Source organism: Leopardus geoffroyi, chromosome C3, assembly GCF_018350155.1.
Source record: "Leopardus geoffroyi isolate Oge1 chromosome C3, O.geoffroyi_Oge1_pat1.0, whole genome shotgun sequence".
Classification (NCBI taxonomy): domain Eukaryota; kingdom Metazoa; phylum Chordata; class Mammalia; order Carnivora; family Felidae; genus Leopardus; species Leopardus geoffroyi.
The window spans coordinates 47,954,960-47,971,296 of record NC_059338.1 but is presented as its reverse complement, the minus strand read 5'-3'; the positions used below and the strand labels follow the sequence as shown (position 1 = coordinate 47,971,296).

General features: G+C 41.1%; 1 protein-coding gene across 6 annotated transcripts in view; it reads right to left on the bottom strand.

Annotated features, from left to right (window-relative positions):
* Positions 1-16,337, bottom strand: part of LOC123584990 — a 51,410-nt gene that overhangs the window by 16,172 nt on the left and 18,901 nt on the right. For 4 of the 6 annotated variants that reach the window (XR_006705827.1, XR_006705829.1, XR_006705828.1 and 1 more), the window contains 2 exons: positions 3,564-3,692; positions 1,538-1,790 (listed from right to left, as the gene is read on the bottom strand). Coding sequence is in view for 1 of the 6 variants with exons in the window: in XM_045452716.1 (XP_045308672.1) it covers positions 3,564-3,692; positions 5,187-5,532 (475 nt within the window). In the remaining 5 variants the exon portion in view is untranslated. Of the gene's footprint in view, positions 1-1,537; positions 1,791-3,563; positions 3,693-5,186; positions 8,017-16,337 lie in introns of those variants that run through there. The other 2 variants (XR_006705826.1, XM_045452716.1) reach the window with 2 other exon arrangements.

Below are 16,337 nucleotides of genomic sequence, written 5' to 3'. Positions count from 1 at the left end.
TGTTTTTAATGTTTATTTTTTAGAGAGTGAGCGAGCACAACTAGGGGAAGAGCAGGGAGAGAGAAAAGGAGAGACACAGAATGTGAAGCAGGCTCCAGACTCTGAGCTGTCAGCACAAAGCCAACACAGGGCTCAAACCCACGAACCTTGAGATCATGACCTGAACCAAAGTTGGACGCTTAACTGACTGAGACACCCAGGTGCCCCTAAATAAATTCATTTTAATCTTAATCTACAATTCCTTTAAAGATTCCCTTTTCACAAACCTTTTATAACTTTCCTCTTTTATATTCAGATTTTTTTTTTTTCTTTTTTCCAACGTTTTTATTTATTTTGGGGACAGAGAGAGACAGAGCATGAACAGGGGAGGCGCAGAGAGAGAGGGAGACACAGAATCGGAAACAGGCTCCAGGCTCTGAGCCATCAGCCCAGAGCCTGACGCGGGGCTCGAACTCACGGACCGCGAGATCGTGACCTGGCTGAAGTCGGACGCTTAACCGACTGCGCCACCCAGGCGCCCCTTATATTCAGATTTTTGTCCTAAGTTTTTCCTTTTTAAATAACCAGCCTCATGTTAGGACAAGATTACTTTCTTTTTCCAACCAAAAATGCATTTCCATTCCTCATACCTTCTTCTACCAAAAGCACACATTTTACTAGAGATGTTTCCCTTATTATTTTTTATATATACTCATGTGTATTAGACTTCTTAACTCTTAAAAATTTAATTTCTAGTAAAATCTAGGTAGTGTGAATCTGTTACGCCAGCATTTTTTAGATTGGCAAATTTATGAATACATTTCTAGAAACGTGTGCTTCTTTATAATACAATCTTTCAATGAAGCACAAAAATATTTAGTAACTGATCCAAATTTATCTTTAGTTTCTCTGTATTAAGGAAGCCAAAACTAAGTAAACCTATATTCAGTAATTAATATTTAATTTTATCTTATTTGGAAATGATCTAGATATTCAATGAATTTAACTTAACTCATCCTGTAACAAAATTTTAAAGTTTCAGGTTATCAAAAACATTGGGCAACCATTGAAAAGTTTACCTAAAAGCTTTTTAACTTTACAGGTATTCAATTTACTTATTTTTTAACAGTTATGTTTAGATCATCCACAAAAACTTCATGAGATTTCAGACAAAATTAACCATTCTCCCAAGCTACTTTGTTGCTGAAATATTTTGCAGCCTATATAATATGAAATTATTTAACTTTTAGTAACTGAGCAGACATTTTCACTTACAGGTCTATTTTAATTAACTCAAAAACCTCAAATTATTTGTAATGACAAATATTGACCAGGTCATATGAACCTGAAATTTATTTGGATTAAGTTTGTATCTTATTTTGGAGAGTTTATGAATACTAAATTTATACAAATGCTTGTTAAATAGAGCTGTTTTACAAATTAATTTTGGCAGTAACATCCAGGAACAAAAAAATATCCTACCTCTAAATGACATACACACATATACATATAGACAAATACATCTCAGAGCTTGGTTTTAAAACAATATAAAACTTACCAGTTTTTGAATCGTAGGGGGAATATTAATTTACTCAGATGATTCAAGTAATTTGCTATTTTTGGAGAGGTCTCTTAACACTGGTATTTGTCCCTGGAAGTAATCTTCTAGAAGCTGTCATCTATAGTTTGGGCAAGAGTACTAATTGCACTTTGTATTTTTAACAAGGCCTCTTTCCTTCCATTTTTTTCTTTTTCATTTTCAAGAGATTGTGGGCTGTGTTCACACTTCAAAGACACAATGAAATCTATAACTTTAAGGGACAGAGAAGAAATCTAAGCTTGTAAGTGCTTTAAGGACAGCTCAATTACGTTCCAATGTCCTGATCTTTTATAATATCTACAAGCATTTTGAGAGGAATAGGTCACTTTGGGGATTGGTAAAACAGGTGGGTTTTGACCTTTTTTCTAGATTCGCAATTCTGGTTTTATAGGGATTTGCAAGGCAAGAACTGTAATTACAACCTGAATATCAAGGGACTAACCCACCTTTCTAACTTCTTTCTGTCAGGGAGATTGAAAAGATTTATGCCTTTGTAAAGTCTGTGTACAGCATTTTGAATACACAGTTCTGCCTTGGCTTTGAATATTGGCCTTTAGCTGATGATTTGTAGGAGGGCGTAGGAGAAATTTTCGTCATCTGTTTTCTCTGTGATGGGGTGCTGTGAATCATCATGAATCTTTTTAATTTTTCTCTAAATTTGGTAGGATCTTCTAAAAGATTTGCTGTCCAGGGGACACGAATTTCTTTTTAGTGGGGAGTTTAGGATATATGTGCAAAGGACAATGCATGAGAATGCCTGAAGCCAGGAGAGCCTGATTGCAGAGCCCTAAAAAGTAGACGGAATTACAAGGACCACCTTCTGCTAAATTTACTTTCTGGTTTTCAGGATTTACATGAGTAACCTGTATAATTTGGCCTAAAGATTAGGCCAGAGTGCTCTCTGTAAATCCTGTAGGAAGAAGCAGTTGGAGGCCAGAGATTTTGAGAAGGAAACTTTACGTTGAATGTAGATATTAAAATGAAAAATCAGAAATTAGACTTATTAAAGGAGTCCGTAAGACCAGCCATTCTATAAAGCTTTTTTTCTTTCTTTAAAGGATCCACCATCTGGCCACTGATGAATAGGATCTTCTTAATCTTAATGATGACCCAGACCAATAAACATTTTTTTAATGGAAAGACCCTGAGGCAACTTTCCAGTCTGAGATTATGGACACAGAGGTGCCCTTGGCCCTCATTATTGAAGAGTTTTTGCCCGAAAATAGTATAAGAAAACAAAGGCCTTCATTGTACCGGAAGTCAGAATGGTATAATCAAGATAGTTTCTCTGGTCTCCTGTGAAAATATGACACCTCTCCAGTCACAGACATGCTAGTCCATGACACTGAACAGGCACTACTGGAATGGTACATTCCAGCACTAACATAACAAGCAACAAAGGCTGAGATGAAAAATGTGTTTTATGGGCTAGGACCCCTTATGAGAAACTCTCCTGAGAGCTGGAATGGCCAGAAAAAGAATGTTGCTTATAACTGTGTACCTTTAAACAGCCTATTTGGCCACCAAGGTGCACTCAGATAGTGCATCCTCTGGATGATGGAGACCAGAGGGAATATTCTCACCAGTCACAAAGCCAAGCTCTCAAGTATATAAAGACAGACAAAAGGAAAAGCCTTGTGGATTTTTTTTTTTTTTTTTCATAGAGGACCCACAGCAAAGTTTGTCTAAACAGATGCTGGCTCAAACAGCAGGACCTATACCTGTAAGGACCTATACCTGCATTCTTTCCCTATAGTAATTCTTTTTTATGAAGGAAAGAAGCTATTCCATCTCTAGGAGGAGTTGAATTATTCAAACTAAGAGTAGTCCATCAAATTTACAAGAGTTGCTAAGTCCAAGGAACTGGTTACACAAATATTTTCTTCTGCTAATCTAAATTTAGAGAAAAAGGACTCTCCCCACTCTTGCTCTGTCAGACACTGAAGGCAGAGAACCAGAAAGCTATTGTGGTAAAGATTCTTACCTTCTGCCAGCTGTTGATCAGACGTGTTGGCATCTCTCAGCTGCAGCAGCCTCAAAGCAAACAGTATCCAGTCTGGGAAATTTATCCCACCCCTATGCCAACTGATGGGGAAGAAAATTTTTTCTCTACCTTTAGTTGACATGAGAAGATTCACATGAGAAAAAAAGAAAAAAAGTCAAATTATGTGTGCATAGAGGCCCTAAGAAATCAATGACGCAGGCATGTAGGTTTTACATGTTTTAGACAAAGAAATGTAAATCTGTGAGGAATGGACAGGACAAACAAAACTTTTGTTCAAGAGCTTCAATTAATAAAGAATTCTAAACAAGATTTGGGCTGAGGTAATAAATTAGTAAAAGTGACACAGTTTGTTTATAGAGGGTTTTTCAGCCCTGAATTACCTTTTTCTGATGAGAAGAATATCTCTCCTCCTTCTGGTGCAGGGAGGGTACCTTTCACACAGGAAATGTATTCATTGCTTTCAGGCAACAAAGGAAGGTCACTGGCCATTTTTAAAGTAACTTTAATTCAAAATAATTAATATCTCACTGTGGAAATTTTTGGGTGGCCTTCTCTGGGCCCCTCCACTGGTAAACCTGGGACCTCATCAGGCAGCCAGACCGAATGGAGACTTGCCAGTTTAATGCTGCTGTCTCAGAAAAATTTTCAGGAGGAGGGTTCCCTCTGCCCTGGAGGCCATGTAGGTAGTTTGGGACAACCGGTACTACACATTCCTGAAGGTTCTAGGCTGCCCAAGGCTGGAACTGCACAAGCACAGGCCACACAGGTCAGGGAAGCCAGGGACCTGTTAAAAGGCAAGTGTCAGGAGGCTGGGTCACAGGAATGGGCTGTAGGGGGTACCAGGCATCTGCCTAATTGCAAACACTAACCTACATGAATGTGCGTATTCCCCCCTGAAGACAGAGCTGGAGGAAACTGAACTGCCTTGCCAAGGTGTAGACGGGCTGACTGATGGGGTATCCTCCAATACGAGACATCTGGGAGTCTTAATTACTGGATTTGTTCTGGAAAGTCAGTCTTGTTTCTTCCAGCAATGCCTTTAAGGGGGAATACGCACATTTGTGTAGGTTAGGGCTTAGAATTAGGCAGATGCCATGGATCCTCAAAAGCCCACTCTTGAGATCTGAACTCTCCCAACGTTATCCAGTTCCAGGTTCCTGGGTCCCCTGACCTGCAGAGCTGGTGTTTGCTTAGCATGCAGCCCATTAGCCCACTGAGGGTAGCTGTGGCCCTCCAGGCCTGTGGAACTCAGGCCAGTTCCCAACCACCTACATAACCTCCAGGGCAAAGGGATCCCACCCTCAAAAATCTTCTGTGGCAACACCTTTAAACTGGTGACAGTCAGTACATATGTGACTGGCTGCTTGATGGGATCCTGGGCCTCTTCAACAATCAAGGCTCCCAGGTGTCTCTTACTGAAGGGTACCTCATCTAGTTTGTCCAGCCCCACCCTGGCAAGGCAGTCCGGTTTCTTTCAGTGATGTCATCTGGGGGAATATGCACGTTTGTGTAGGTTAGGGCTTGGAATGAAGCAGATGCCTTAGGTCTCCACAATCCTGTTCCTGTGCCACAGCCTCTCTCGTTTCCAGGTTCCCAGCTTACCTGACCTGCGTGGCCTGGGTATTCGCAGTTTATCCCCTTCAGGTTCCTTGAGGGATTCAGTTCCTTTAGACCCACGGAGCTCGGACCTTTCCCAAATAATGGCACAGTTTCTGCTCTGTTGTGGGCCCACCATGAAAATCACCTGGAAGCAGCAGCCAGTGATTGGCAACAGTCCCCATTTGGGCTTCATGTCTGAGAGGTTTGGGACTTCTGCAACCTTAGACTGAAGGAACCTCTTATTAGATGATACCATGGCCAGCACTCCCAGACCTGCCCCGCCAATGCAGGCCATTAATTCAAGCTCTGGCTTCAGGGAGTGAATTAGGTTAGGTTTGCATATATACATATGTCTTTTCTTCAAGAGATTCTCTTGTGAACCAGCCTCTCAAGACCATGGCTATGTTTTAGGTCCCCGGCTACCCTAAACTGTGCAGCACACTCATGTGCAGTTCGTTTCCTTCAGCTGGCCTGAGACACCAGGATCCCTCCAGGTGGTTGGAGCTGGGGCCTGTCAACAGCCACCTGCATAGCCTCCAGGGAGAAATAAATCCATGCCACCACCCTTCATGAATCTGAGGTGACAAATTTAAACTGGCAACATTCAATCCCCATAAACAGGTCCCAGGTTTACCTGTAATCAAGACTCCTGGGTATCTCTTAAAGCCAACCTTTTAGCTTCCAGCTTAAACCAGGGGCTTCTGTGGGAGCCCTCATTGTTGGAAAAGCCCAGGACCCGATCAGACAACCAGTCCAAATTGCGACAGACTGTTGCCAGTTTAAATCTACCACTTAATGTTCAAGGGGTGGGCTTGCTGCACTCTGAGGCCATTAAAGGGGTTGGGGGCCACCCAGAGCCCCCTGGGCCTGAAGGCCAGGTGACAGAGTGTGGGTTGTACAGGCACAGGCCGCACAGGTCAGGGTAGCCAGACACATAAAACAGGGCAATGTTGGATGAGGCTAGGTCATAGGAGGAGGGTTATGGGGGGGTACAAGACATCAACCCTAATGCATAAAGGCCTAACTATCCACAGTGGCATATTCTGCTGAAAGACAGAGCTGTGGATTTTTCAACTGACTTGCAGGGGAGGAGCTAAAAGCACATGACAGGGTATCCTCCATTTGGAGACACCTTGGGGTCCTGGTTCCTAGAGAAGCATGGGACCCCATCAGGCAACAAAAAAGACAATGGTAACTATGCCTCACTCATTCACCCTACAAAATTGCTCGAGATGATTTGAGTGATATTTAACTGCAAAGATCCCTGGAGACCTATAAAACTTAAACTCCAGGTGTTGGCCTGATCACCCATTTCAGTGAGTTCTAGCCTATATTGAAAAGAACTGAGGAAAACATTCCAGTGCTCTTACTAGGAGCATTGAGTAACGGATGTAGAGAGGAAAGTGTTGGCATAGAAAGTAATCCCCAGAGCAGGAAGAAACCAGTCCCTTTTCTCTTAAGGGCACTAATCCACACCCCAGGAACAGGATTATTTTATCCCCTTTGACCCTGGTAAATTTAACTAAAAAGCCAGGCCTGTGAAAACAGACAAAACTAAAACAGATGAGAATATGGAACCAATCAGAGACACTGAAGAGCGAGCTTAGACAAGAAATGACAAACATTAGAATGGAATTCTAACAAATTGAAATGGACACAAGCTCAGCAGCTATTAGATTTATGGTCCAAAGAAAAACAAAACATGGTCCTTATTGGAACAGAGATTGTGCAACTTGGACTCATTACCACTGACGCTAAATTGAAACAACACTTTAGAGCATTTGGAGAAAATAATACTAATTTACAAAGATACTTGGGGAGCAGCAACCTAGAGATTAAAATGGCCTATACCTAATATACGTTCCCTAAAACATCTCTATGGAAAACAGCAGGGGAAACTATTAATAATAAAATGATGGCTATTAACTATGATTAATGATAGGGGGCAGATACCCTCACCATTACTTATGGAAGAGCACATTTAAAAGGTCAGTCTAAAAGCTGCACCCTGCAGGACAGAGCAGGATTATTCACAGTCTTTGCAGGTGCCAGAAACACAGGACTGATTGGCTTGATAGGAACAACTGAGGAACTAAGTCAAGATAAAGACTATGGCTTACACACACACACACACACACACACACACACACACAGACAAAACAGGCTGATACAATACATCAAATCAAAATAGACCATATAGATCTACAGTTATAAGGTCCCATTAGCCTCTGAAACCATTTAGACCACCACCCTTTAAAACAAGTTATAAAAATAGAAATCCAAATAGAAACCTCAGAAACTACATACAGTCTTAGAGAAATGGAAACAACCAAACCTTTAAGTAAATAGACTTACAGAATATAAACCCACATTTGGAGTCACTAACCTATTTATTGTAAACACTAGCTCCTTTATGAAACCTAATCCCATTAATAAGCAAGCCAGGGAGTGCCAAAGAGAGCAAAACCCTATCAGCAGTCTCTGTCTCTAGGCCTAAGCCAGAGGCAATTGCCCATAAGCTACACTGGCCATGTCAACCCTTTTGTAAATAAAAATAACTACAGTATGCCATTATGTTCTTAAAGTTTCCCAAGTAACATTGATACAAGGATATCCTACTAATTTAGAAAACTCTTTCACAATAAAAAGGGACTATTAAAGAATTAGGAGGAAAATTAACCCCAGGGACATGGGTATCTACATTCCTAGCAATGGAAGATAGATATAGGCCACCTCATTACAGCTAAATGCCTTATAGGCTGCAGTTTAGAAAACATTCTTGGATGAAATCTTGCCATTTTCGACTACGTGGATGGAGCTAGAGGGTATCATGCTTAGCGAAATTAGAGAAAGACAAATATCATGATTTCACGCATATGGAGAATTTAAGATACAAACCAGATGAACATAAGGGAAGGGAAGCAAAAATAAAAACAGAGAGGGGGACAAAACATAAGAGACTCTTAAATATAGAGAACAAACTGAGGGTTGCTGAGGGATTGTGGGTGGGGGATGGGCTAAATGGGTGAGGGGCTTACGGGAGGACACTTGTTGGGATGAGCACTGGGCCTTATACATACGGGATGAATCACTGGAATCTACTCTTGAAATCATTGTACCATTATATGCTAACTTGGATGTAAATTAAAAAATAAATTAAAAAAACATTCTTGGAATGGATGATAAGACATACAAAAATCAAGGTAAACATTTAGGAACTCATAAATAAACAAATTACTGTGCCTACTCTTTTGCCATATATTAACCCAATCTGGCCCATTAAAAAGCCAGACATATCATATAGATTTACAGTAGATTATAGGAATTTAAACAAACACTCTTCCAAAATCGAGGGAGCACTCTCATATATAGATGCTATCATAAATATCACCACTGGATCTGGAACTGATTACCTGGTGATAGAGTTATCTGACATGTTCTTTGCTATTCTAATTGGTGAGGAAAGCCAACCCATGACTGCAGTCACATGGGAAGGCAGACAATACCAGTTTACTAGGGTATCACAGGATACCTTAACAGCTCAGTAAGAGCCCACAACCATCTAACACAAGACATTCAGGCCTTTGATGAAAACACAACACCTACAAACCAGCATTATGCATATTTATGACATCCTTATATGTGATAATTTGAAAGAACAGAAAGGGTAAAAAATAGAGTTAATTTAATTCCATCCATATGAATCCAAGTAATGACCAAGGATCCTAAGCTACAGTAAAATTTCTAGGCATGAGTAGGTCCCCTGAAGGCAGAAAAATATCAGACCCAGTCATAAAGAACATAGATTGCATACCAGCCAATTGAAAAGCTCAGCTGGGTACTCCATGAAGCCCTACAAAATACAGAGCCACTGACAAAAAAACAAATGAATTATATTTCACACAACAGCCTATTCTGGAATGGGTAAAGCAGACTCTGGACAGAGGGAAACTATTCCTGACCATAAACTCTTATCATGGAAATGGCATATTTCTAGGCAGGACAAATGGATGGAGGACCAACCCTCTGCATAAACTAAGCTAATCTCAGCAAAGCCAGTAGTGGTGCCAGATGTTCAAAGGGTGAGCCCATCTGAGCTCAGGTGATTGGGCAATCAGGAGCACCCTTGCCTATGGCTCAACAATACACGGTCTATAGATGGATCACCTCCATGACACCATCTGAATTATGCTGTCTGTTCATGGCCTTGAGGACTAATGATGGTCTAACCCCAACAGAATCAGGTTCAGAAGAATCAGCACAATATGCTCAACAAATAGTCATAAAATAGGTGATTGAATAGTCTGTTAATGAGAATCAGAATGAAGTATAACTTTTCTCAGACTAAATGGGCAGTAGCTAATGGAGTAGTTCTTTGGTCAGGAACATGTTGAGGAAATCATGCAAATGAGAAATAAGAACATATGGGGCAAGGACACATGGCAGAATATAGCACTAGCTGACATCTCCATATTCATGACATATATCAAAAGGACAAAGCTGAAGGAACCAAATAACCAGGTAGACAAACTCACTAGGAAAACTAAAAAGGCAAAGAGTTCTAAAATTTAACTTTAAAAACCTGAATGATTTAGGGACTTTTGGGGAGGATGGTGGAGTAGGAGGACCCCAGGCTCACCTCATCCCATGGATACAACTAGAAAACACTCACATCAGTGTAAATAACCCAGAAGATAACCCAAAGACTGACCAAAAAATCTCCACAACTAAGTGTAGAGAAGAGGCCACATCAAAGAGTGTAAGAAGGACAAAGACACAGGAACTAAATAGACTCACTGGACTTTCTGTGGGAAGGAGGGACACTGTGGGCATGGAGAAGGGAGAGAAACAGATCCGCACACTGGGAAGCCTGCATAGGGAAGATGATTCCCTATAGCATTTGGCTTTGAAAACTAGAGGGGCTGAATTTTGTGAGTTCTTACAACCAATGGAATGTAAAACCTGGAATTAAAAAAAAAAATTAGTGGGCTAGGCTCTAGGAGAGTTGGGAGAATAAAAGGAAACCTTCCATGCCATTAAAGGGACAGTACAACAAACAGGCCACAAGATACAACATAGAAGCAGAATTTGAAAAATTCTTGGAGCATAAGGGAGGGAGAATTGTTTACTAATCTCAAAGTGTGTCCCAGAGATACAGAAATTGCTGGGGAAGTCCCCCAGGAACAAAGGAACTGGCAGGTGCCATTTCCTCCCTCACCCCCAGTATAAACACAAAACCATTTGGGGCATCCACTACCTAACTTACTAGCACTGCCAGCCTGCCACCCCACTCCCTTGTGCTGTGCTTTGGCAGATCTTTCCTCTCTAATATGCTCTTGGCCAGAAACCATACAGGGCAGTGCCACAGGTCTGGCAGTGTGCAAACAGCCCCAATAGTGGCCAGCACCACTCCATAGTGACTCTTTTTCTTTTTCCCCTCCCCACCCACTCAAAGTGATTCTTGCCCTAGAAAAATGGAAATATAATCACACATACTAGCCAGACAGGCCACAGAAGTGGGCTGGAGGCCCTACCCACCAACAAAAGCTTCTCAGGGGACAACACAAGGAAAGTGCCCTGCAGTTTTGTACTACTGCATCTCTGGCAAATACCTGGTCTAACTCAACTCAAGCCCAAGGTATCCCCAGACTGACCCACAAACACCACAAGGACCAAACACTGTCTGCAACAGGCAAAAAGAACCACTGCAGATGACTGAAGGAAAAAGCAAATCAGCCACAATAGTAGAGGGTATGTATCACACATAGGAGACAACCCTGAAGCATCAAGTTCTGGTGAATAGAGGACACTGCACAACAGGGCACTACAGAACCTCTCCTTTATAAGGTCATTACTTTCAAGTGCAAGAGACAAACCTCTCTTTCCTAACACATAGAAAGAGACACAGAGTTAGATAAAATGAGGAGACAGAGGAATATGTCCCAAACGAAAGATCAGAACAAAATCACAGCACGGGATAATAATAAGTAATATGCCTGATAATTTACAGTAATGATCATAAAGATACTGACTGGGCTTCAGAAAAGAGTGTAGGAAAACAGTGAGACCCTTAACAATGAGATAAAAAATAACCAATTAGAGATAAAGAACACAATAAATAAAATTAAAAATACACTAGATTGAATAAATAGATGAGACGAAGCAGAAGAATGAATCAGCAACCTAGAGGATACAATAATAGAAAGTAATCAAGTTGAGCAAGATAGAGAAAAAAATTATGCAAAATGAGAATAGACTAGGGAACACATCGTCATTATCAAGTGTAATAACATTTGCATTATAGGGATCCCAGAAGAAGTAGAGAGAAAGGGGGGCAGAAAATTTATTTGAAGAAATAATAGCTGAAAACTTCTCTAATCTAGGGAAGGAAACAGAAATCCAGATCAAGAAGTCACGGAGATCTCCCAACCAAATCAACCCAAGGAGGTCTACACCAATATACATAGTAGTTAAGATGTCAAAAGAAGTAGTGATAGAGAATTTTAAAGGCAACAAGAAAAAAAAAAGCAGTTATATACAAAGGAAACCCTATAAGGCTATCAGCTGATTTTTCAGCAGAAACTTTGCAGGGCAGAAGTGAGTAGCATGATATATTCAAAGTGCTGAAAAGAGGGGCACCTGGGCGGCTTAGTCAGTTGAGCTTCCAACTTCGGCTCAGGTCACGATCTCACAGTTCGTGGGTTCAAGCCCCACGTTGGGCTCTGTGCTGACAGCTCAGAGCCTGGAGCCTACTTCAGATTCTTTGTCTCCCCCTCTGTCTGCCCCTCTCTGGCTTACACTCTTTGTTTTTGAGAGGGAGAGAAAAACAAACATTAAAAAAAAAAAGAAACAAAGTGCTGAAAAGAAAAATAATCTGCAGCCAAGAAGACTCTACCCAGCAAGGCTATCATTCAGAATAAAAGGATAAAGAGTCTCCCAGACAAACAAAAGTTAAAGGAATTCATGACCACTAAGCCAGACCTACAAGAAATGTTAAAGAGGACTCTTAGACTGGAAAGGAAAGACCATAAGCACGAATAAGCAAAATGGGAAGCATAAACGCAGTAAAAATAAGTACATCTGTAAAAATCAGTCAAGGGAATAAAAAAAAAGGGATATACTGTATGATGCCATATTCCTAAAGCATGGGGGAGGAGTAAAGAATGGGTTCAAACTTAAGCAAACATTGACTTAATATAGACTGTTAAACACAAAGGATGTTATATACAAACTGCTAACCACACATCAAAAAACCAGTAATAGATATGCAAAAAATAAAGAGAAAGGAATCCAAGTATATCAGTAAAGAAAGCCAGCTAATCGTAAGATATGAGAGCAGAGAAAAAAATGGAGAAAAACTACAAAAACCACCATAAAAAAAGTAACAAAAAGGCAATAAATATAATCCTATCAGTTGTTTATTTGAATGTGACTGGGCTGAACACTCTAAGCAAAATACATATAGTGATGGAATGGATTAAAAAAAACAAAACAAAAATAAGACCTATCTATATGCTGCCTACAAAAGACTCATTTTAGACGTGAAGACACATGTAGATTAAAAGTGAGTGGATAGAGAATATTAACCAAGCAAATATATTTTAAAAGAAATCTGGGGTAGCAATACTTATATCAGATCAAATGGACTTTAAAACAGATCTCCTTGGTGGTGGAGGCCAAAAGGACAATGGAATCCCTTCCGGATTTCCTTGAGCGTCTTAAGATGACCCTGGACTTACTGTGTGGACAGAGAGAGCAGGCCCAGCTTATTATATCATTCTGATTGTCAATGGACACCATTTGAGGGCCCATCAGGCTCTTTTGGCTGCTTGAATTATACATTTTAGAAGTTACTGTGAGGTTAAGAGATGTGTGAGGAAGTACTTTGAAAATAGAAAATTCCAGAAATACAGGAGTGCTGGCAGGAAGATGGCAGCATAGGAGGACGCTGGGCTCACCGCGTCCTGCTGACCACTTAGATTCCACCCACATCTGCCTAAAAAACCCAGAAAACTGCCGGAAGACTAGCAGAACGGACTCTCCAGAGCCAAGCGTAGATGAGAGGCCCACAGAGGAGGGTCTGCCTCCCTCCTGGTGCTGCAGGGCCCCTCCCGAAGTGGACCACCAAAGGCAAAGTGAGCTGAGTCTGCCCCTCCCGCCCCTGTGCACCTTGCGAATCCACCCTGGCTAATATGCCAGATCCCATCGAAGCAGCACCACAAGCCTGGCAGTGTGCAAGTAGCCCAGACAGGGGCCACACCACTCCACAGTGAGTCCCGCCCCTGGGAGAGGGGAAGATAAGGTACACGCCAGTCTGACTGCGGCCCCAGCGGTGGGCTGGGGGCAGACATCAGGTCTGACTGCGGCCCTGCCCACCAATGCAAGTTACTCCAGACAGACACAGAGGAAGAGCCCTGCAGTTTGGAGCCACCCCAGGGACTACCCAAAATGACGAAATGGAAGAAATTCTCCTCAAAAGAAACTCCAGGAATTAGTGACAGCTAACGAACTGATCAAAATGATTTAAGCAATGTAACAGAAAATGAATTTAAAATAATAGTCATAAAATTAATCGCTGGGCTTGAAAAAAGTATAGAGGACAGCAGATAATATTACTACAGAGATCAAGGGACTAAGAAACAGTTAGGAGGAGCTAAAAATGCTATAAATGAGCTGCAAAATAAAATGGAGGCGACCACAGCTCAGATTGAAGAGGCAGAGGAGAGAATACGTGAATTAGAAGATAAAATTATGGAAAAAGAGGAAGCTGAGAAAGAGAGATAAAAAAATCCAGGAGTATGAGGGGAGAATTAGAGAACTAAGGGACACAATTAAACGCAATAACATGCCCATAATTGGGATTCCAGAGGAGGAAGAGAGACAAAGGTGCCGAAGGTGTACTTGAAGAAATCATAGCTGAGAACTTCCCTGATCTGGGGAAGGAAAAAGGCACTGAAATCCAAGAGGCACAGAGAACTCACTTCAGACATAACTTGAATCGATCTTCTGCACGACATATCATAGTCAAACTGGCAAAATACAAGGATAAAGAGAAAATTCTGAAAGCAGCTAGGGATAAACATGCTCTAACATATAAAGGGAGACTGATAAGACTAGTGACGGATTTATCTACTGAAACTTGGCAGGCCAGAAAGGAATGGCAGGAAATCTTCAATGTGCTGAACAGAAAAAATATGCAGGTGTCCTCTATCCAGCAAGTCTGTCATTTAGAATAGGAGAGATAAAGGTCTTCTCAAACAAAAACTGAAGGAATTTGTCACCACTAAACCAGCCCTACAAGAGATCCTAAGGGGGATTCTGTGAGACAAGGTACCAGAGACATCACTACAAGCATGAAACCTACAGACATCACAATGACTCTAAACCCATATCTGTCTATAATAACACTGAATGTAAATGGACTAAATGCGCCAACCAAAAGGCAAAGGGTATCAGAATGGATAAAAAAAACAAGACCCATCTATTTGCTGTCTATAAGAGACTTCAGATTGAAAGTGAGGGGATGGAGAACTATCTATCATGCTACTGGAAGTCAAAAGAAAGCTGGAGTAGCCATACTTATATCAGACAAACTAGACTTAAAAAAATTTTTTTTTCCAACGTTTATTTATTTTTGGGACAGAGAGAGACAGAGTATGAACGGGGGAGGGGCAAAGAGAGAGGGAGACACAGAATCGGAAACAGGCTCCAGGCTCTGAGCCATCAGCCCAGAGCCTACGCGGGGCTCGAACTCACGGACCGCGAGATCGTGACCTGGCTGAAGTCGGACGCTTAACCGACTGCGCCACCCAGGCGCCCCAAACTAGACTTTAAATTACAGGCTGTAACAAGAGATGAAGGAGGGCATTATATAATAATTACAGGGACTATCCATCAGGAAGAGCTGACAATTATAAATGTCTATGCGCCAAATACGGGAGCCCTCAAATATACAAAACAATCACAAACATAAGCAACCTTATTGATAAGAATGTGGTAATTGCAAGGGACTTTAATACTCCACTTACAACAATGGATAGATCATCTAGACACAGGATCAATAAAGAATCAAGGGCCCTGAATGATACATTGGATCAGATGGACTTAACAGATATATTTAGAACTCTGTATCCCAAAGCAACAGAATATACTTTCTTCTACAGTGCACATGGAACATTTTCCAAGATAGATCACATACTGGGTCACAAAATAGCCCTTCATAAGTATACAAGAATTGAGATCATACCATGCATACTTTCAGACCACAATGCTATGAAGTTTGAAATCAACCACAGGAAAAAGTCTGGAAAACCTCCAAAAGCATGGAGGTTAAAGAACACCCTACTAAAGAATGAATGGGTCAACCAGGCATTTAGTGAAGAAATTAAAAAATATATGGAAACAAACGAAAATGAAAATACAACAATCCAAACGCTTTGGGATGCAGCAAAGGCAGTCCTGAGAGGAAAATACATTGCAATCCAGGCCTATCTCAAGAAATTAAGAAAAATCCCCAATACAAAATCTAACAGCACACCTAAAGGAAATAGAAGCAGAACAGCAAAGACACCCTAAACCCAGCAGAAGAAGAGAAATAATAAAGATCAGAGCAGAAATAAACAATATAGAATCTAAAAAAACTGTAGAGCAGATCAATGAAACCAAGAGTTGGTTTTTTTTTTTAAATTTTTTTTTCAACGTTTATTTATTTTTGGGACAGAGAGAGACAGAGCATGAATGGGGAGGGGCAGAGAGAGAGGGAGACACAGAATCGGAAACAGGCTCCAGGCTCTGAGCCATCAGCCCAGAGCCCGACACGGGGCTCGAACTCACGGACCACGAGATCGTGACCTGGCTGAAGTCGGACGCTCAACCGACTGCGCCACCCAGGCGCCCCAAGAGTTGGTTTTTTGAAAAAATAAACAAAATTGATAAACCTCCAGCCAGGCTTCTCAAAAAGAAAAGGGAGATGACCCAAATAGATAAACTCATGAATGAAAATGGAATTATTACAACCAATCCCTCAGAAATAGAAGCAATTATTAGGGAATACTATGAAAAATTATATGCCAACAAACTGGATAACCTGGAAGAAACGGACAAATTCCTAAACACCCACACACTCCCAAAGCTTGAACAGATCCATAACCAGCG